This window comes from Pelobates fuscus, chromosome 5 (assembly GCF_036172605.1).
Source record: "Pelobates fuscus isolate aPelFus1 chromosome 5, aPelFus1.pri, whole genome shotgun sequence".
Taxonomy (NCBI): Eukaryota; Metazoa; Chordata; class Amphibia; order Anura; family Pelobatidae; genus Pelobates; species Pelobates fuscus.
In genome coordinates, this window is record NC_086321.1 from 120166918 (window position 1) to 120189493 (window position 22576).

The 22576-nt window shown below is 43.4% G+C and overlaps 1 protein-coding gene across 2 annotated transcripts in view; it reads left to right on the forward strand.

The window, feature by feature from the left end:
* Positions 1 to 22576, forward strand: part of KSR2 (kinase suppressor of ras 2) — a 462507-nt gene that overhangs the window by 310731 nt on the left and 129200 nt on the right. For both annotated transcript variants that reach the window (XM_063454189.1, XM_063454190.1), the window contains one exon: positions 5250 to 5333. In XM_063454189.1, coding sequence (XP_063310259.1) covers positions 5250 to 5333 — 84 coding nt within the window. The remainder of the gene's footprint in view (positions 1 to 5249; positions 5334 to 22576) is intronic.

The window sequence follows — 22576 nt, forward strand, 5'->3', positions numbered from 1 at the left end:
AGGTTGTGGGATTTGCTTAAAGCAAACACCTTTGCATCTCTCACCCCAACTCACAATCTCTCCTTCAATCCAATCCAAACGTGGATTGTGTTTCAGGAGCCAAGGGAAACCGAGTATTATCGGAACTGTAGGTGAAGATATAATTTGAAAGGTCATTTCTTCAGAGTGGAGAATACCCACTGAAACAGTGATTGGCAGAGTTTCGTGTGTGATGAAAGGCTGGGTAAGAGGCCTTCCATCAATGGCCTCGACTGCTATAGGTTTCTCTTTATGTCTTAAGGGCAGGAGATGTTTTGCAGAGAATTCTTTGTCTAGGAAATTCTCCGCTGCCCCAGAGTCAATCATAGCCTCACATTGAACAGCAGTGTTCTCGAAAGATAAGGTTACTTTGAGAAGGAAACGGTTCTTAGTCAATTTAGGGGACATATACATCACACCTAAGGTCGGTCCCCGTACGTGCCTTAGGTGTGCAAGATTTCCGGCCGAACCGGGCATGATGACCTTAGATGTCCCTTCTTGCCACAATACATACATAACCCCTCGTTACGTCTGTGTTGTCTCTCTGCCTCAGTGAGTTTAGCACTACCCAATTGCATGGGTTCAGGTTCTGGAAGAGGTGTTTGGCTACTCACCACTGGGTTAGAGAAACGAGGAGCTATGGACAAATTAGGGCGTCTGTTACGTTGTTTGTTTTTCTCTCTCTCTCTGAGCCGGTTATCAATGTCTATCATGTAGGCAATAAACTCGTTAAGATTAACCGGAAGGTCTCTAGCTGCAGTCTCATCTTGTATATTCTCAGCTAAACCTTCAAAGAAAGCAGCCACCAGACCGCTATTGGTCCAATCAACCTCAGACGCTAATGTCCTGAACTCTATTGCATAATCGGCTACAGAACGACTGCCTTGCTTGATTCGCATAAGGGCTTTGGCAGCGTTCTTCTCCCTGCCTTTAGGTTCAAATGTAGCTTTAAAGGCCGTAAGAAAGGTACTGTAATCACGGGCTACTGCGTCACCACTTTCCCATAAGGGGTTAGCCCAAGTCAAGGCTTTTCCAGTTAATTGGTTCATCAGATAGCCTATTTTAGATCTATCTGTTGGGAATGAACCTGGGGAGGCCTCAAAGTGGTATTCTATTTGGTTTAGAAAACCTCTGAATTCCTTAGAATCACCTCCATAACGAGGGGGCGGTGACAAGGTTATGGACGGTGGTTTATGTGGTATGGGAACCACTACAGGTGGCGGAACCACAGGTGATACAGGAGGGACCTCTAAATAGGCAGTCCTCTGGAGCAAGGTCTGAAATGCCTGGGCAAATTGGTCTAACCTGTGGTCCATATCCTCCACCCTATTTTCACAGGCGATCATATGTTTGCATAGTTCTGCAGGATCCATGGCCATGTCGTAATGTCACGACTAGTAATGTGGTCCAGCATGCAGAAACTATGTAAACATATACATAAGAAAGAAAAGGAAAATAATAGAATAGAGCGTAAACCGGACCTTAGAATGGCCGGACTAATACGCTAGAGACAGAGAATGGTCAAAGGGAAAGCCGAGGTCAAGGAAGCCAGAAAATACTCAATACCGATTAAACAAGCCAAGTCAGGGAAACCAGAGATCAGAATAACCAGGGAAACGCCAAGGATCAGGATACCAGGAAATCAGAAACACAGAATTAGCACTTTCAGGAAACCAGGAAACTGAAACCACGACATGGCAAAGTAATGGGGAAAGCTAGGGGTTTAAATACCCCTCTCTAGGCTATGATTGGTCAGAGGGCGACCTCTGACCCCAAAACGTGCGTGTGCGTTGACGTCGTGACGTCACGCACACGTTGGTATAATTCTCGGGGGCGGGGCTAGCAATAGACGCGACCACGCGGTCGGCGCCATCTTGGATCTGGGCGCGATGCCCGGAAGAACTACGTGCGCGGTTCCCGGCTCGCCGACGAGCAGGTAAGCTTGTGTAGTCGGAGCGGTCGTGCCGGTCGGGCACGACCGTGAGGCTCGGCGGGCCGGTGACCGCAACAGTTTATTATACATTATCCCTACCATAGCCAGTAACCTGTGTTTATTATACATTATCCTCCCATAGCCAGTAACCTGTGTTTTTTATACATTATCCCCCATAGCCAGTAACCTGTGTTTATTATACATTCTCTCCCCATAGCCAGTAACCTGTGTTTATTATACATTACCCCCCCATAGCCAGTAACCTAAAGATTACTTAGTATTAGTAAATAATATGCCCCTACTTGCTATACCGCGAGTAGGGGCATGTCTAGTAAGCAGTGAGCAGCCTGTGGCTGCTCACTGTAAAAAAAAAACAACTAATAACCCCCCCCTTGCACGGCTGGTGGGGGCCCCATAAATAACAATAGGGGGGGACCTACTGTCCTCACCCCCTGGCCCCCACCCCTGAGCGGTGGGTGGGGGCCCTAAATATAGATAGGGGGGGCGACCTACTGTCCTCCCCCCGGCCCACACCCCTGAGCAGTGGGTGGGGGCCCTAGATAAGTTGGGTGGGGGGGACCTACCATCCTCCCCCCCGGCCCCCACTCCTGAGCGGTGGGTGGGGGCCCTAAAAAAACAATAAGGGGGGGACCTACTGTCCTCCCCCTGGCCCCCACCCCTGAGCGGTGGGTGGGGGACCTAAATAAAGAGAGGGGAGGACCTACTGTCCTCCCCCGGCCTCCACCCCTGAGCAGTGGGTGGGGGCCCTAGATAAGAATGGTGGGGGGGGATCTACCATCCTCCCCCCAGCCCCCATCCCTGAGCGGTGGGTGGGGGCCCTAAAAAAAACAAAAGGGGGGACCTACTGTCCCCCCCCCCTGGCTCCCATCCCTGAGCGGTGGGTGGGGGCCCTAAATAAAGAGAGGGGGGACCTACTGTCCTCCCCCCGGCCCCCACCAATGAGCAGTGGGTGGGGCCCCTAGATAAGGGGCCCTAAATGAAAATCCCCCCCCAATCAAGGTGACTAGGGGTCCCAATCCCCTAGTCACCCCCCCCCCCACCCAAATCAAACTATCCCCTACCTACCCCCCTCACCCTAAAAATAGTGAGGGGGGAATAAAATAACTAACCTGTAAAAAAAAAATTCAACCTACCATTTGACGTCTTCTTTTTTCTAAAATCTTAATTTTTCAGCCCCAAAAAAGGCCAAATAAAAAGCCATCATACCCGACGAGCTTAAACCCACCAATCAGAGTGTTCTTAGCCTAATTGCAGGGCGGAGCAAGGCTTTATAAGCGGTAGGTCCCCCCCACCATTCTTATCTAGGGCCCCCACCCACCGCTCAGGGGTGGGGGCCGGGGGGGTAGGACATGCATCAACTATGTAATTTTCCATGGGAGTTTTGCCATGGATCCCCCTCCGACATGCCACAGTCCAGGTATTAGTCCCCTTGAAACAACTTTTCCATCACTATTGAGGTCCCTGTGGGTTTTAAAATTCGCCTGCCTATTGAAGTCTATGGCGGTTCGCCCGGAAGTTCGCGTTCGCCATTCGCGAACCGAAAATTTTATGTTCGCGACATCACTAGTTATCATAAACACTGTTATTTTGTATATGTTGCCTCCCTGAGATATATTTCATTCTTGGGTATGTCTCTACCTTATAGGTGGAATTCTCACAAGTACATTATGAGCTGCTATTCTAGACTGTAACTCACCAACTGAAACTGGGCTGCACATCAAACACATATAGTGTCTTCATACCTACCCAACAACGTGTATACACAATGTTTGCTTGTATGATATAGTAATGCAAAATAAAATTTAAACCCTAAACATAGACATGTCTATCACGGATGGGAATGAAAGAAAGCTCAAACTCAGTTGTGGATTTTTTCAAGTTGCACGAAGTGTGAACTAGTGGATGACAAATGCAATTTTTTTTTAGTTTACACCCTTTCGATTTTTTAGGATCTACACACAAACATTTTGTTTTAACTTACATTTATGTGCGGCTATGTATCCAAAGCGTCATATACATGTTATGCTATTTTTATGTTAACTAAACAAACCTGATATTGAAGGGTTAATTGTTGGAGCACAAACTGTCTAAATTGAAATGGGTTAAGTAGATAAACCAACAAAATTGCTCTGTCTACATCCTGTAAAGCTATAAGGACCATCTAATGAAGATGGATGAAAAACCCTAATTTATACATCCAATCAGCTAATGAAAATATTCCTCTTGTCTAAATTGCCATATGTGTCTTTTTAAATGCATTTCTCCTACTTGTTAAAGTCAATGTCCTTATCTCGAAGTGTTCTATATCTGAAGCAATTAACTATCTAGAGCTAAGGGAGTCAGAGCAAAATGTTTTTTTTTTTCCTGTTTAGCTCAGTGATTGATTTCCCCAACTAATGGGAATAAAGACTAGTCCGTTTCCATCCTAGCTGGGAGAAATCTCATCTTTCTCTCCTTGCTCGCCTTTCCAGTCCTAGAAAGTATCTGTATTGGATTTGAATCCCATTTACTTACTGAACTACAGTAGTTCGATGAGATAAGGTGCTCAGCTTAGACTGAAAAAAAAAAAATCAAATTAACTGTAGGCTTGGCAGCTCGGCAGTAAATTTAACATGGAAAAAAAATTGAAGAATATTGTATATGGATGTGAGATAGACGCTCAATCTTTCTCTGTCCGTAGCTTGGCATCGATAAAGCATTTTCTAGAGTGCATACTGGACAAAGTTAATACGTTGTGCGAAGAAGTCAAATTTGAAAAAGAAATTACTCTAGGCATTCTATGCAAATGTTCAAAAACAACTTTGTCCTGCAAATCTCTGTACTCACAATGTATTGTTAAAGGAATTGGAAAATGGAGTAAGGAAACATGTCTGTAATTATTATCTGCTATTATTCTTGCCATCCTTTATTTATAAAGGAGTAACAAAGTCCATGGTGCGCTCTTTAAGATTTAGTGGAATATTTTGCTTGTCGTCCTTCCTGCTAAACAGGAAAGTATGGTAATAGATACGTTAAAATGGGTTTGTAATTTGCGCAGTCAAATTGAAAATTCACTAAGTTTTTGAAAATACACATCTTGCCAAGCGAAATTGCAGGTGAAGAGTCTATCCAGGTATGGGCCAAAACATTGCTCATGTTATGAAAACTCTAATTAAACAATTAAAAAAAAAAATATAGTTCCATTTCCTATAGTTACACATACATGATTGATACTTCTATTGTTGTTATCATTGAAGTATAGTGCCTTCACTTTGATGTACCTTTCTATTTCTCCTAGGTTCTCCACCAAGTACTGGATGTCTCAGACTTGCACTGTTTGTGGAAAGGGGATGCTGTTTGGACTGAAATGTAAAAACTGCAAGTATGTTGAGTAATTCATTTTGGAACCATTAGGGTTTATCAAATTTGAGAACTTAAAATATCATAGAAACCAGTTTCTTTGTATGATGGACTTTACAATAATAGGAACTAAATACTGCTTTGCAAAATCATGGCAAAAATAGATGGTTTGAAAAAAAAAAAATCCAACTTGGATAGTATAGTCATGATTGGGCCATTTTAGCCTAAGTTTTGCAATGTGGTTTTAATTTTACTATAATTTACTGTTAGGGAAATAAACCCCTATAGTTGTACAATTGTAAAGAAGTGTATATGAAACACTGCACATACTGCGTTATTGTCAGTTGTCTATTGGGGGCTAGGTGCACCCCCAGCAAGCATGAATTCTGTTTCAGGTTGCCTAATGTCAATTCTGTGCATATGTCATGGCTGAGCATTCCCCTTCCACCTTTCCTCCCTGTGGGTGCCTACTCAATTGCACATTTGTCAACAATGAAAACCCTCCCTCCTCGACCCCATTCCATCCCTCAACTTCCCTTCTTCACTGGCCTGAAGCACACATATGCGCTCTGAGCTGACAGTAGGTCAAATCACATGCTTCTCTGTGAGAAGCCTATGATTGGACAGTGTGTGGTCTCTGTGATGTCAGGAGGGGGCGTGGAAGATGAGTGCCAGGAGCTTTGCCTGGCATTGGATTCAAGTCAAGTAAAATACTTTTTTTTACAGCTTTTACTCCAAACCGAGGAGAGGGATCTTCTCCACTGTGCCCAGTAGAGCATATTACACCAGAGAGGTCCCTCTCCTCAAAATGGTTAAAGTAAGCCTTTAATATGACAGATGTCATATAATATCTGTTAATCAGGGTACCTCTGGGACTTGGGAATCGATTTTAATATTTTTGGATAAGCTTTTCAAGTAATCTAATATTTTTAGATGAACTTTGAAAATTCTTTTTTTCTAAATATGAAAATATCAACAAAATGTATCATATATAAAAATATATTAAAATATTTAGAGGGAAACTATAGTGTCAGGAAAAACAAATTGTTTTCCTAGCGCTGTAGCTCCTTATAGTGCCCCCTACCCCATGTCCCCCTCCCCATGGAACAGAAGGTATGCTGGTTCATGTTCCGCCTCCGCTCCTCCGCCTGACGTCAGCCAGCGTCAAGACGTGTAATGCTTTTCTATGGGGTCTTGGGTGACGCAGGATGTCCGTATGCATAGCGTGAGGACCAAAAGTCGCCTAACCACCCAAAAGTCCCTCTAGTGGCTGTCTGGTAGACAGACAATAGAGGTGGAGTTAACCTTGCAGTGCATTTATTGCAGTTTAGCAAAAACTGCAATAATTACAACTGCAGGGGTAAGGGGCCTGTTACACTGCACCCAGACCACTTCAATGAGCTGAAGAGGTCTGGTGCCTATAGTGTCCCTTTAAACAGTTGAAGAGATTATACAAAAATATTAAATTGTGGCCTATGTCTGGTTTTCCTCCATTGTGTGGGGTGAGGATAGGAAGATTTGGTAGGATTGTTTCTGTGAGGAACTGAGTTTTAGACAAAAATACAAAGCTATGTGTGCTCTTTACTAGTATTATGCTTACCAAATCCTTTAACCTATGTTGGAAAACTCTGCTTTATCAATAAAAATAATTTTACAAATGTGTTTACCATATATACTTGTCTATAAGTCGATCTCGTGTATAAGTTGAGTGCAGTTTTTTGACCAACAATTGTGAAATATGCTATGACTCGTGGATAAGTCGAGGGTACGACTTTCGAATGGAATTCAAATTTAATTGTTCCCATTCTGTTTAGTTTCCAAAAAGACTCTGTGTGGTCCCCCTTGTGCCGGCAGCGGTACATGGTCTTAGACAGCATGGATCTCTGAGTTGGCTACACAAGCCCACAAACTCCGCTGAAACTTGTACCCCTACCCGTTCCACTTCCAGACCAGCTAAGAGAATGGCGTTTGGGAGTCAAACGGCATTCAGGAGTTGACCTTGCCCTGCATTCAATGTACAAAATTCTATCGAAACTAGCACTGACCGTAGATAAATCGACTCTGCGTTTTAAAATGAAGTTTAGGACTAAACATTTATACGGTATCTCATGATATAGTTTGTATATATGCAGAACATTCCAAACTGTGAAAGATTGAGGGACTCTCTCTATTTGTTCTTTATGCCTCCTGTCTAATCCTTTCTGTGTGCCTTCTAATTTGACCTTCACAGTTTAGTTTGAACAAATAAATCTGATGGCCACGAACAGTCATGATTACTCCACTAAATAACAGGCCTCTCTTCCAGTGTGAATGCAAAGACAACATTCACATGATTGACTCTAGTTCGAAATAACCTACACAATATTCTAAAGAGTGGCAGGTGTAATAGAGGGAACTCTATTAGGCCCCTAAAAAAATATAAATAATTATCCAAAAATGGGTAAAAAATCAATCTAAAAGTGATGGGTATTTGTTCACCTGTACTTTCCAAGGTTCACTGTTCATTCCAATAACACAATACAAATCACTGTAATCGCCTTTTCACAATTTCTCTAGGAATCTGTGCCAATGTTGGTGATAAATCAAGGATTAACAATAGCTGATGTTAATGATGCTACAACCATGTGTTGATTTGCCCTTTCTTTAATAATTACCCTTTACTGCAAGATGCTGCAGTGCTTTCAGCCTCCAACAATTTAACACAATGCAGTACTTAGTATTAAATGGGAACCTTCATGGCCAGTTCACACAGTATTACATTGCTTTCTATATTATTATTATTATTATTATTGGTATTTATATAGCACCAACTAATTCCGCAGTGCTTTACAATATTATGAAAGGGGGACATTTACAATAAATGAGACAATTACACAATGACACAGGAACAATAGGTAGATGAGGGCCCTGCTCAAACAAGCTTACAGTCTAGAGGAGGTGAGGTACAAATACACAACAGGGCAGCAAGGGTGACAGTCACCAAACAAGGTGGAAAAGTAGCAGGTGAGTGTGGAGTATGGCTCTTTTAGGAGAGCGAGAGACAGATTTGGATAAGTATAAATAAGTTACTCTGGGAGTCCATAAGCATTTCTGAACATATTTGTTTTGAGGGACTTATTAAACAATTGAAGACTAGGAGAGAGTCTGATGGGGGTAGTCAGGCTGTTCCAAAAGAAGGGAGCCGCCCGCGAGGAGTCCTGCATGCACGAATTAGCAGTAAGGGTCCGAGCAGTGAACAGGAGAGCGGAGAGACCGAGAAGGGGCATATCTATGAATAAGGGAAGAAATATAAGATGGGACAGAGTTGGTTAGAGCTTTATAGGTAAGGGTTAGTATTATGAATTGACACCTATAGGATACAGGAAGCCAATGTAAGGATCCACAGAGGGGCGAGGTATGGGAGAAGCGACGGGTGAGAAAGATCAGCTTGGCAGCAGCATTCATTACTGATTGTAGCGGGGCAGTTCGGCTATTAGGGAGACCAACTAGGAGAGAGTTACAGTAGTCCATGCGAGAGATTAACAGAGCATGCACAAGCTCCTTGGCAACATCTTGCGTGAGAAAGGGGCAGATGCGGGTGATATTTTTAAGGTTGAATCAACAAATTTTTGTGGTGCAAAGGTGAGGCCAGGATCAAAGATAACACCAAGACAATGAGCTTGCAAGGATGGACTGATGCAAGTACCATCGACTTGCAGAGAAAGTGAAGGAGGAGGATCAGCATTATGAGAGGGAAAAATAAGAAGCTCAGTTTTATAGAGATTGAGTTTCAGAAAGCGGGAGGACATCCAATCAAAGATTGAAGAAAGGCAAGCAGTGACACGTTGCAGGACCGCGCGGGAAAGATCAGGGGAGGAGACATATATCTGGGTGTCGTCGGCATACAGGTGGTAGTGGAATCCAAAGGAGTTAATGAGTTTGCCAAGAGAAGCAGTATAAAGAGAGAACAGAAGGGGTCCAAGAACAGGTCCTTGGGGGACTCCAACTGAGACAGGGTGAGAGGAGGAGATGTCTTTGCAAAAGGAGACAATGAACAAACATTGGGAGATATAGGAGGAGAGCCACGAGAGGACAGTGTCACAGAGACCAAGTGATTGAAGAGTTTGGAGATGGATGATATTATCAACAGTGTCAGGGGCAGCAGAGAGGTCAAGAAGAATTAGTATGGAGTAGTGGCCTTTGGATTTAGCTGTGATTAGGTCATTTGTAACTTTAATAAGAGTCTCAGTAGAGTGGAGGGGGCGAAAGGCAGAATGAAGAGGATCAAGGAGGGAGTTGGAATGTAGGAATTGAGGCAAAAGTCTTTCTAGAAGTTTTGAAGAAAAAGGAAGAAGGGATTTGGGACGATAGTTGGAAGGGGAAGACGGATCTAGGGATGTTTTTTTTTATGATGATATAACAGTAGCATGCTTAAGGAGAGCAGGGACAACACCAGATGATGCTTAAAGAGATGTGTTAAGGACGGTACAAGACAAGGGGAGAGAGATCTGATAAGGTAGGCAGGTACTGGATCAAGAGGACAGGTGGTGGGTTGAGAGGACAGAAGAAACAAAGCCACCTCCTGTTCTGCAGCTGGGGAGTAGGCCTCTACGGGGGGAAGGTACAGTCCATGTGTGGTTGCGAGAGGGAGGAGCAAAGGGGGGAGAATTCTTTCCTTAACTGTTTTGTCGGCAAATTGCAATTTTGTCGGCAAAGTGTCATGCAAGGCTATCTGCTGAAAGGTCAGTTTGAGGGGTGGCTTAAGTTAGGCAAAGGAGAGAGTTGAAGGTATTAAAGAGACGCCTGGTAATGCGTGAGCATGAACTAACAAGAAAAGAAAAGTAGGATTGTTTAGCAAGGGTGAGGGCTGTGCTATATGAACACAAATATGATTTTATAATGGGAAAAGTCTGACAAGTTGTGGGACTTCCTCCAGCAGCGTTCAGCTGAACGGGAGCATCTCTGCAGGTAGTGGGTCGATTTAGTGTGCCAAGGTTGGAGGTGCATCTTCCTTGAGGTGCATCTTTGGAGCGGGGCTGCATCGTCCAGGGCGGAGGTGAGGGTAGCATTATATGAGGAGATAGCCAGAGAGGGACAGGAGAAAATGGGGATGAATGAGAGTTTGGAATGGAGATTAGCTGAGACTTGCTGGAAGTCAAGAGAATTCCGATCCCTTATGAGTTGAGGGGGGTTTGGGTGAGACTGTTGGGTGAAGGGGCTTTCAAGAACAAATGATAAGAGTTTTTGATCTAAGAGAGGAAATGGAGTGTTGTGGAGCTTAGAGATAGTGCATGCATTAGAAAAAAATAAGATCAGCTACATGTGTGGGAATATTAGCCCACTGTGATTGGCCAAGAGAGGAGGTAATACAAAGGAGTTTGGAAGCTACTGAGGTCAGGGGTGGGTTAATGCAAATGTTGAAATCCCTGAGAATTAGGGAAGGCATATTATGCACCAAATTATGCACCAAATTCTTATCTAGCTATGTCTATGACAAGGCCAAAAAAAGTATTTTTTTTTTATCCTTGTGGGAACTTTTTTGCACTGTCTTATTAGCAATTTGTATTCCATGCTTGAATTAAAGGAGCACTATAGGGTCAGGAATAGAAACATGTATTCCTGACCCTATAGGGTTAAAACCACCATCTAGCCACCCTGGTCCCCTCATGCCTCCCTAAATATAGTAAAATCTTACTTGTATTAAAGTCTGCAGCTGCATGCTTAGTCCCTGTTTTCTTTAGACCTGCCCACTGCCTGCTGACGTCATCAGAAGTGGTAGCCTGATCCAATCACAGTGCTTCCCCACTTTTCTCTAGTAACAATAAGAGATCTATTGAAGCTATACATATATGTCTACTAATCTTGGGGATTATTAGGATTAAACACTGGGTTATCGCATGCAGTAACAGCGGGGGATTTACTCAGTATATGGTAACTGAATTTATTTCAACCCCTTCCTTGTACCTAAGCTGCGACCACCCTTATAATCCAACTTCTAATTTAACCTCTCAAACAGGATAGAGAGATAGATTAATTTCCTCAAGTTAAATATATTGTTAGACTTCTATACCTGCTATCCGGAACACTACAGTTTAAGTGTCTGGTTATTAATCTTTAAGGGTATACCCCCACTTAGTGACTTACTGTTATCGCTTCAATGGCTTAGGTTTAATTTACTTTTATTAACCTATAGCCACTTATGTCTATACTAGCAATACTGACGCTGCATCAAGCTTTTCCTTTTTAATTTCACTAGCACGTTTGTGTGTTGCACCATTAATTATTTATTATTATCTTTTTTCATTATATAATTTTGTCCATTAAGTTTTTCAATATTTAGTTAATAATTATTATTTTTACTAATATTTACCTAATAAAGATTTTTTTTATTGTAATAAACTTTTTTCCTTAATTGTGTGCCCCCTGAGTCGCCCTTACTGCTGTGGGTATTCCCTGGTTGGAACAATAGAGGAATGGCATTTTTGCCCTCTACTCTTTTGACCCGCCAGGGTTTCCTTTTTTCTATATTCAATTTGGGTTTATGACCCCCACTACCCACATAGTCCGTCTGTGTAGCAGACTCTGGAGTCAAGCTTTTATTGACCCCTAGGTCTGCTTCATTTGATCTTATTATGATTCAAACACAGCCCTGGCCAATCAGCATCTCCTCATAGAGATGAATTGAATCAATGAATCTCTATAAGGAAAGTTCAGTGTCTGCATGCAGAGGGAGGAGACACTGAATGTTTGGATGCATTTTAGGCAGCCATTACCCAGGAAGGATCTCTAACAGCTATCTGAGGAGTGGCCAGTGAAGTTATCACTAGGCTGTAATGTAAACACTGCATTTTCTCTGAAAATGCAGTGTTTATAGCAAAAAGTCTAAAGGTAATGATTCTACTCACCAGAACAAATTCAATAAGCTGTAGTTGTTCTGGTGACTATAGTGTCCCTTTAATAGTAACACTGAATGCAGGGTGAGTAATATGTGTTTATTGGGCTGAGTACATATGTTAACAGTCTGTCACATGGTTAACCCTACTTGCAAAGGAAGGGGAAGTTTACTTGTAATGAGGGGAGAAAACACAAGTTGGTACTCTTTGATTAGCTACTTGATTTCTACACAATGGGTCAATAAAACATTTACAGCCACAGACATAACAACACAGGAAGGAGCGATAGTGATGAAAGCTTGTGCAACTCATTGGCTGCTAGTCATACTCCAAAACATGCTGCACATCACCAAATATAATCAGATTATCATTTTGCCACAGTAACACATAAATTAAATGGACACTATAGGCAGCATCACAATAGCATCTCATTGAAGTGGCTATGGTGCCTGGAGTCCCATGCGGCTGTCCAACTGTTCAGTGTAAAATAATTTTCGATTGGTTTGAAATTGAATGAGGGTACCCCGGAGCCCATGGCACCTCTCCTCCTTGTAGGATATGACAAAAGTGAAAGTTATTCCACATTAGTCATACCACTCAAACTAACAATAATAGGCTGAAAGCACTCACCTGTCACTCTAAGCCTATCTCTACCACCCACTGCTGCTTGGACTAATGCTAATCATAGCCAGGGTGGTAATCAAACAATGGAATAATATTAAAGTGACTCTTTCACTTAGTGGTCTTTACCTCATTTTCAAAGACCCCTATAAGTGACATGCCCATTTAAATTGAGGTACCTAGGGTATCTGGACAAGGAAAGATGGTATATTTGTCTTGAGCTCTCCATCCTCAGTGCTTCCATTTCTTACTACATCTTCAGTTCCTAGCAGATGAAGTCATTTGTGGTATTGAGACTGTGGAATCTTCCACACATCTTCTTGAACATGCACAATGAAGCGTCATTAGTCGCACATCATGATTCATTACTTCTTGTAGCTTTTAAGAATTATCTATTGTTGGGTAATGGGAACTTAGCCAAACACAAGCTTATTTGACATATTTTGCCAAAATTAAAAATGTACTTGTATGGAAGAAAAAAATTCCAGTGCAGTCTACATTAGTTTTTCATTAAGATTCAAAAGTAACAATGCCACTTTAATTAGGAAATGAAAGAAAAGAACACAGTCTGTCCACACGTGTATGCATACATACACAGATATCAAAGCAACAGTCAAAAAGAATAATAACTTTATTAGATATAAATAACACAAAAACTGAACTATGTGCAAAAAGGGGGAGGGGGAGGGAGAGAAAGGGAGATGTCTGATGCGAAAGCACCTGGGTAGTTAAAAAATATATATATATAAATATATATATATATAAAAGGTTTCCTAAATAATGGAAACCGCTAGCTGGGGTACTCCAATTGAGGCAAGAGCCACTGTTGTAAGGGGTACCCACACACTACAAATAAGGGCTACGTACAATCAATGATGGCCGAGCGCAAAAGAGTGTCTAAGCAAGTGGTACACTCAAGGTGCCCGGCTAGAAATCACAACTTAAGAGCTCCTCAATACTGTATAAAGTTAGCCAAGTGATACAGTCGTAATACTGTGTAACTGGGCAGGGTAAACAGCTATAGCCAGGACCACTATGATGAAAGGTATATAACTGTCAGGGTACCTGAGGTCTCTACCTCTAAAAGAGGTAGAGACTTAGTAGTTTATCCGTCCAAACGAGCTGTTTCCTTCGTTCCTCGCGGTTCATCCAGTCACTTAAACACCGACCGCGAGGAATCCACATCCTTTTCTAGCGGGACGCTCAATACGTGACGTCATGACGCTATCACGAGCGACCTGTCACTCAAGTGTCCGATATCCAATCGGTACTTGTCAGAGGCGTGATTACCATCCAGAACCAGGGTATTTAAGCTTACTTCTCACTTCAGCTCATTGCCCTGTCGTGGTTCTAGCTTGTCTAGTCACTCAGTGCTCTGGTATTCTAGTTTGCTCTATTGGTTTTGACTCGGCTTGTTGTACTACCCTGCTTATCTCTGTTATCCCTTGACCCGGCTTGCCTCTCGCTTATCTGTCTTCTCGTTCCCTCGACCTCGGCTTGTCTCTGACTATTCTCTATTACTCTCGGTACGTTAGTCCGGCCATTCTAAGGCCCGGTATACGTACCTTTCCACTCTTTGTACTCTGCGTGTTGGATCCCTGTCCCGATCCTGACATTACGACAGGGCCAATGGATCCTGCAGGTACAAACAGTCAGCTTGGTTCTTCTGATCCCAGGTTTGACGCCATGGAGCATAGGATGGATCAGATGGCTCTAGCACTACAGGCACTTTTGTCTCGTGCTAGTAACCCACCTGAGGAGACACGTACTCCTTCTATTTCTCCTGCAGTCTCAGGTCTAGAGGTAGCCACTGTAGGTGCTTCTTCCCGTATTACCCCACCAGTACGTTATGGCGGGTCACCGGAGAAGTGTCGTGGCTTTCTGAACCAGATTAGCATCCATTTCGAATTACAACCCCGCTCTTATCCTACAGATAGAGCGAAGGTTGGATTTGTTATTACTTTACTCATTGAGAAAGCTCTGAGATGGGCCAATCCTTTATGGGAGAATGATAATCCACTAGTCTATAATTATAATGCCTTTGTAGCTGCGTTTAGAAGAACTTTTGACCCTCCTGGTAGAAAGGTCAATGCAGCTAGATTACTGTTGCGCCTTAGACAGGACGATCGAACACTTGTGGATTATGCACTAGAGTTCAGGTCCTTGGCGGCAGAAGTTAAGTGGAACGAACAGGCTTATATAGATGTGTTTCTGAATGGGCTATCAGATGTAATTCTTGACGAGGTCGCTACTAGAGAACTCCCTGAGAATTTGGAGGATTTAATTTCTTTTATATCTCGTATTGATGAACGCCTAAGAGAGAGGCAGAACACTCGAGATAGGACCCGTAGACCCTCCTTTAAACTAGCGCCTACCTTTCAAAATTCTGAGTTCGAGGACTTACGTATTTCTGAACCTATGCAGATAGGCAGTACTCATCTCACAGAGAGGGAGAGACAGTACAGAAGAAGGGAGGGTTTATGTATGTATTGTGGAGTCAGAGGTCATTTACGCCTAAATTGTCCTAATCGTTCGGGAAACGCTCGCACCTAAGTTTCTCTAGAGGACAGACCTTGGGTGTTTCTACTTTGTCCTCTATTCACAACTACAAAGAGTTCAGGCTTCTGTTACCCGTTTCTTTAAAGTGGGAAAAGGGAGTAGTCAAGACTATGGCACTAATCGATTCTGGAGCTGCTGAGAGTTTTATAGATCAGGGTTTTGCTGCCAAACATGCTATTCCATCCCAGTTAAAAGAGACACCACTGGCTGTTGAGGCCATCGATGGTAGACCGTTACTTGAGCCTGTCATTTTCCGTGAGACCATACCGATTAACTTAACTGCTGGCATCCTACATAGAGAGGACATATCCTTACTGCTCATTTCATCTCCGTCTATTCCCATAGTCCTGGGGTACTCCTGGTTGAGGAGACATAACCCTATTATTAATTGGGAGTCAGGGGAGATAGTTTCATGGGGACAGAATTGTCAAGAGAAATGCTTGCGGAAGGTCTTACCTCTCTGCTTGTCAGGATCGGGACAGGGATCCAACACGCAGAGTACAAAGAGTGGAAAGGTACGTATACCGGGCCTTAGAATGGCCGGACTAACGTACCGAGAGTAATAGAGAATAGTCAGAGACAAGCCGAGGTCGAGGGAACGAGAAGACAGATAAGCGAGAGGCAAGCCGGGTCAAGGGATAACAGAGATAAGCAGGGTAGTACAACAAGCCGAGTCAAAACCAATAGAGCAAACTAGAATACCAGAGCACTGAGTGACTAGACAAGCTAGAACCACGACAGGGCAATGAGCTGAAGTGAGAAGTAAGCTTAAATACCCTGGCTCTGGATGGTAATCACGCCTCTGACAAGTACCGATTGGATATCGGACACTTGAGTGACAGGTCGCTCGTGATAGCGTCATGACGTCACGTATTGAGCGTCCCGCTAGAAAAGGATGTGGATTCCTCGCGGTCGGTGTTTAAGTGACTGGATGAACCGCGAGGAACGAAGGAAACAGCTCGTTTGGACGGATAAACTACTAAGTCTCTACCTCTTTTAGAGGTAGAGACCTCAGGTACCCTGACACTGCTTAACCAACACCGCGACTAACTCTGACAATCCTACAGAGACACAAATTCCGTCTCAGTATCTAGATTTAAAGGCAGTGTTTGACAAAAAGAAAGCCGATACCTTACCTCCACACAGGTCCTTTGATTGCAAAATTAACCTACTCCCTGGTACCATGCCGCCCAGAGGTCATGTATACCCGTTATCTACGAAAGAGAACTCAGTTCTAGAGGAGTATATTCACGAAAATTTAGACAAGGGATTCATTAGGAGGTCCTCCTCTCCTGCCGGGGCTGGATTTTTTTTTGTTAAAAAGAAGGATGGTTCTTTAAGACCTTGTATTGATTATCGAGGCCTAAATAAGATAACCATTAAGAATGCCTACCCGATTCCCTTGATCACCGAACTCTTCGATCGTTTGAAGGGTTCTACAATTTTCACCAAGTTAGATCTCAGAGGGGCATATAACTTGGTGAGAATCCAGCAGGGACATGAGTGGATGACGGCATTCAATACTCGATATGGCCACTATGAATATACTGTCATGCCTTTTGGGTTATGCAATGCACCAGCTGTATTCCAGGATCTGATAAATGAGATTCTTAGGGAATTTCAGCAAGATTGCGTCATTGTATACCTAGATGATATACTCATACATTCTAGTGAGATTGAGACTCATCACAAGCAAGTCAGGAGGGTTTTGCACAAGCTTCTCCAGCATGGCTTATACTGCAAGTTGGAGAAATGTAGCTTTGATCAAACCCAGGTAACCTTTCTCGGCTATGTGATCTCGGGGGAGGGATTTAAGATGGATCCGGATAAGCTCCAGTCCATTCTAGAGTGGCCTTTACCCAAAGGTCTTAAAGCCGTACAGAGATTTATTGTTTTTTCTAATTATTATAGGCGCTTTATTAAGGGTTATTCTTCAATTATCGCACCTATCACCAATATGACCAAACAGGGGGCTGATACTAAGAATTGGACTACTGAAGCTCTTCTTGCGTTCAAAACTCTCAAGGAACTTTTCGCTTCCGCTCCAATTTTAGTTCACCCCGACACTTCTCTGCCTTTTCTACTTGAGGTGGACGCATCAGAGACTGGTTTAGGTGCTGTCCTATCTCAAAGGTTGGGTGTTGATAAACCATTACATCCATGTGGATTTTTCTCTAAAAAATTGTCTGGTACAGAGAGCAGATATGACATTGGTGACAGAGAATTACTAGCGGTTATCAAGGCTTTGAAAGAGTGGAGACATTTATTGGAAGGTACATTACATCCTGTTACCATTCTAACGGACCACAAAAATTTGTCTTATATCGGAGAGGCCAAGCGTTTGTCCTCCAGGCAGGCTCGTTGGTCGTTATTTCTTACCCATTTCAATTACGTTCTGACTTACAGACCTGGGTCAAAAAATTCTAAAGCCGATGCGCTATCTCGCCAATATGAGCCTTCTGCTTCAGTTGAACCACTTTTGTCCTCCATTGTACCCAAATGCAATATTATTGCTAATACCAGTCTCAAAATCCATTCTCCGCTACTTGACCAGATCTTGAAGTCACAACATCTGGCACCCGGAAACACTCCTGAGGGAAGAAACTTTGTTCCCCCTGAACTCCAACTGGAGCTCTTACAATGTTTTCACGAAAGTAAAGTAGCTGGCCATCCTGGTATTCGCAAGACATACTCTCTGATATCCAAGGATTTCTGGTGGCCTTCACTACGAAAAGATATTGAGGAGTTCGTCGCAGCTTGTGAGACTTGTGCTAAGACTAAACAACCTCATACATCTCCTTGTGGTCTGTTACACCCCTTGGACATTCCTGAGAAACCTTGGTCCTGCCTGTCCATAGACTTTATCGTGGATTTGCCTGCTTCCAAGAGACAGACTGTTATTCTCACGGTGGTGGATAGATTTACAAAGATGGCCCATTTCGTGCCATTACCTAAACTTCCGACTTCTCCTGAATTGGCAGAGATTTTTGCGAGAGAAGTTTTTCGCCTACATGGGATTCCTTCGGAGATTGTTTCTGATAGAGGTTCTCAATTTGTCTCACGTTTCTGGAGATCCTTTTGTTCTCAAATGGGAATCAAATTGAACTTCTCCTCTGCCTATCACCCTCAGTCTAACGGAGCTGCTGAACGCACCAATCAAAAGATTGAGCAGTATCTACGTTGCTTTGTTTCCGAACACCAGGACGATTGGGTCGGTTTGATTCCTTGGGCGGAGTTCGCACACAATAACCTTGTTTGTGATTCAACTCGCTCTAGCCTTTTCTTCATGAACTATGGCTTTCATCCTTCAATTTTTCCTTCGGTTTCCTCTTCTCAGGGGATACCGTCGGTTGATGATCATGTCGCCAACCTGAAGAAATTATGGGATCAGACTCGGCAAATTCTGTTACATAATTCCTCGTTGTTCAAGAGACACGCTGACAAGCATAGAAGAGCGGCTCCGGTCTTTGTTCCTGGGGATAGGGTGTGGCTGAGCACTAAGAATATTCGCCTAAAAGTTCCATCTATGAAATTTGCTCCTCGCTACATAGGTCCTTACAGGGTTCTCACTCGTATCAACCCGGTTGCGTATCGCCTTGCTCTGCCACCTGCCTTACGCATTCCTAACTCGTTTCATGTCTCCTTGTTGAAACCTCTTATTTGCAACAAATTCTCCTCTAAGGTTTCCTCACCTCGTCCTGTTCAGGTGGAGGGTCGGGAGGAGTACGAGGTCAGCTCCATCATTGATTCCAGAATTTCAAGGGGAAAATTGCAATATCTGGTCAACTGGAAGGGATATGGTCCTGAGGAGAGGAGTTGGGTACCTCAGGAGGACGTTCATGCTTCTCGCCTTCGCAGAGCATTTCACCTCCACTTCCCATCTCGTCCCGGTTCCTTCCGCCCGGTGGGCGTATCTGAGAGGGGGGGGTACTGTCAGGGTACCTGAGGTCTCTACCTCTAAAAGAGGTAGAGACTTAGTAGTTTATCCGTCCAAACGAGCTGTTTCCTTCGTTCCTCGCGGTTCATCCAGTCACTTAAACACCGACCGCGAGGAATCCACATCCTTTTCTAGCGGGACGCTCAATACGTGACGTCATGACGCTATCACGAGCGACCTGTCACTCAAGTGTCCGATATCCAATCGGTACTTGTCAGAGGCGTGATTACCATCCAGAACCAGGGTATTTAAGCTTACTTCTCACTTCAGCTCATTGCCCTGTCGTGGTTCTAGCTTGTCTAGTCACTCAGTGCTCTGGTATTCTAGTTTGCTCTATTGTTTTTGACTCGGCTTGTTGTACTACCCTGCTTATCTCTGTTATCCCTTGACCCGGCTTGCCTCTCGCTTATCTGTCTTCTCGTTCCCTCGACCTCGGCTTGTCTCTGACTATTCTCTATTACTCTCGGTACGTTAGTCCGGCCATTCTAAGGCCCGGTATACGTACCTTTCCACTCTTTGTACTCTGCGTGTTGGATCCCTGTCCCGATCCTGACAATAACCACTTGTAAAATGCTCATCGGTACAATAAATTCTTGCAGAGAGAGAGAGGGTTAATGGGCTCTATTCCAGCTATATGCCAACTCAAAAATAGCTCCTCGGTACAATAGGTTCTTGCCGAGAGAGAGAGAGTTAATAAACTGTATCAGAGTAACGCATACAATAATGGAACCTGTCTGCAGGTACCCTTTGAGTCTCCTTGGTTCTCTGTGATTCTTACAGAGTAAGATAATGGTGGTAACACAGGATCACTGAAAAAAATAAAAAATGGTATGTACAATATATGTTAGAACGGCATAGCTACGGATTTCCCCAAAATTCTCCTCGGAACAATAACATTCTTGCCGAGAGAGAAAGGAGAGAATGATGTACAGGTAGGCTGAGCGGATCTCACGGTGATTAGCCTGTGAGCTCCAAGGGATATATTGTCCCAGTAATGCAGAGTGTAGCACCTCGTACAATGGGACTAATCAGTTGATATCAGTCTTAGAATTCTTTCCCAATCGCTGCCCAACTGACGAGGATCCCTATGTGGGGAAGAATGTGTCCGTTCATGCACACAAAATAGAAACCATACTCATATGGCCGTTTACTGAGCCCAGAGTAACGTTGAATTAGGGCTAAGGTCTCATATATGGCTGTATGGTAGTGAGTGGTGTAATAAATAGCTACGGTTGTCCCCACAGTTCTCCTCGGAACAATAAAGTTCTTGCCGAGAGAGAGAGGGGAAATTAGTGTAAAGGTAGGTCAGGGGAGACGAGCCTGGTATTCTCCCAGGCGAAACGCGCGTCGGGCAAGACGCTGGAGAGATCCTACCTAACGCTACCGTCTGACACCTGCTTTTGGGTGTCCGGACCTTTCGCCCCACTACTACAACAGTTGGGCTTGGGTTATTTAAACACTTATCTCCATATACTATGATCGGATAAACCAAAACCCGATCCTTATACGCTAGTACTCACTCACAGTATTCTGTTGCCGACCAAGGCACAACATACAGTACTGTCGAGCACTACATGGGCACTATCGGTAAAGACTTAGGATACACTCAACCTGTGTCCTCCTCTTACTCCTCTTTACTATACCGGGTACCCAAGAAGGTACCATTTTTTTTCTTCCACTACTGAAGTTAACACTTTACTATATGACGAGGAGGGATCTTGGTCCTCCATTACACCACTCACAGCATACCATACAGCTATATATTATACCCTAGCCCCAATTCCACGTTATTCCGTGCTTATGATACGGCTAAATTAGTATGGTCTCTACTTTAGGTGTATAAACGGACACATTCTTCCCCACTGAGGGATCCTCGTCAGATTGGTAGCGATCGGGAAATAGTCCCAAGACTGATATCTAACTGACTATTCCCATTGCACGGAGTGTTACATTCTGTATTACTGGGACAATGTATCCCTTGTAGTTCACAGACTAATCACTGTGTTATTCGCTCAGCCTACCTTTACACTAATTTCCCCTCTCTCTCTCGGCAAGAACTTTATTGTTCCGAGGAGAACTGTGGGGACAACCGTAGCTATTTATTACACCACTCACTACCATACAGCCATATATGAGACCTTAGCCCTAATTCGACGTCACTCTGGGCTCAGTAAACGGCCATATGAGTATGGTTTCTATTTTGTGTGCATGAACGGACACATTCTTCCCCACATAGGGATCCTCGTCAGTTGGGCAGCGATTGGGAAAGAATTCTAAGACTGATATCAACTGATTAGTCCCATTGTACGAGGTGCTACACTCTGCATTACTGGGACAATATATCCCTTGGAGCTCACAGGCTAATCACCGTGAGATCCGCTCAGCCTACCTGTACATCATTCTCTCCTTTCTCTCTCGGCAAGAATGTTATTGTTCCGAGGAGAATTTTGGGGAAATCCGTAGCTATGCCGTTCTAACATATATTGTACATACCATTTTTTATTTTTTTCAGTGATCCTGTGTTACCACCATTATCTTACTCTGTAAGAATCACAGAGAACCAAGGAGACTCAAAGGGTACCTGCAGCCAGGTTCCATTATTGTATGCGTTACTCTGATACAGTTTATTAACTCTCTCTCTCTCGGCAAGAACCTATTGTACTGAGGAGCAATTTTTGAGTTGGCATATAGCTGGAATAGAGCCCATTAACCCTCTCTCTCTCGGCAAGAATTTATTGTACCGATGAGCATTTTACAAGTGGTTATATACCTTTCATCATAGTGGTCCTGGCTATAGCTGTTTACCCTGCCCAGTTACACAGTATTACGACTGTATCACTTGGCTAACTTTATACGGTATTGAGGAGGTCTTGAGTTGTGATTTCTAGCCGGGCACCTTGAGTGTACCACTTGCTTAGACACTCTTTTGCGCTCGGCCATCATTGATTGTACGTAGCCCTTATTTGTAGTGTGTGGGTACCCCTTACAACAGTGGCTCTTGCCTCAATTGGAGTACCCCAGCTAGCGGTTTCCATTATTTAGGAAACCATTTATATATATATATTTTTATATATATATATTTTTTAACTACCCAGGTGCTTTCGCATCAGACATCTCCCTTTCTCTCCCTCCCCCTCCCCCCTTTTTGCACATAGTTCAGTTTTTGTGTTATTTATATCTAATAAAGTTATTATTCTTTTTGACTGTTGCTTTGATATCTGTGTATGTATGCATACACGTGTGGACAGACTGTGTTCTTTTCTTTCATTTTCTTCA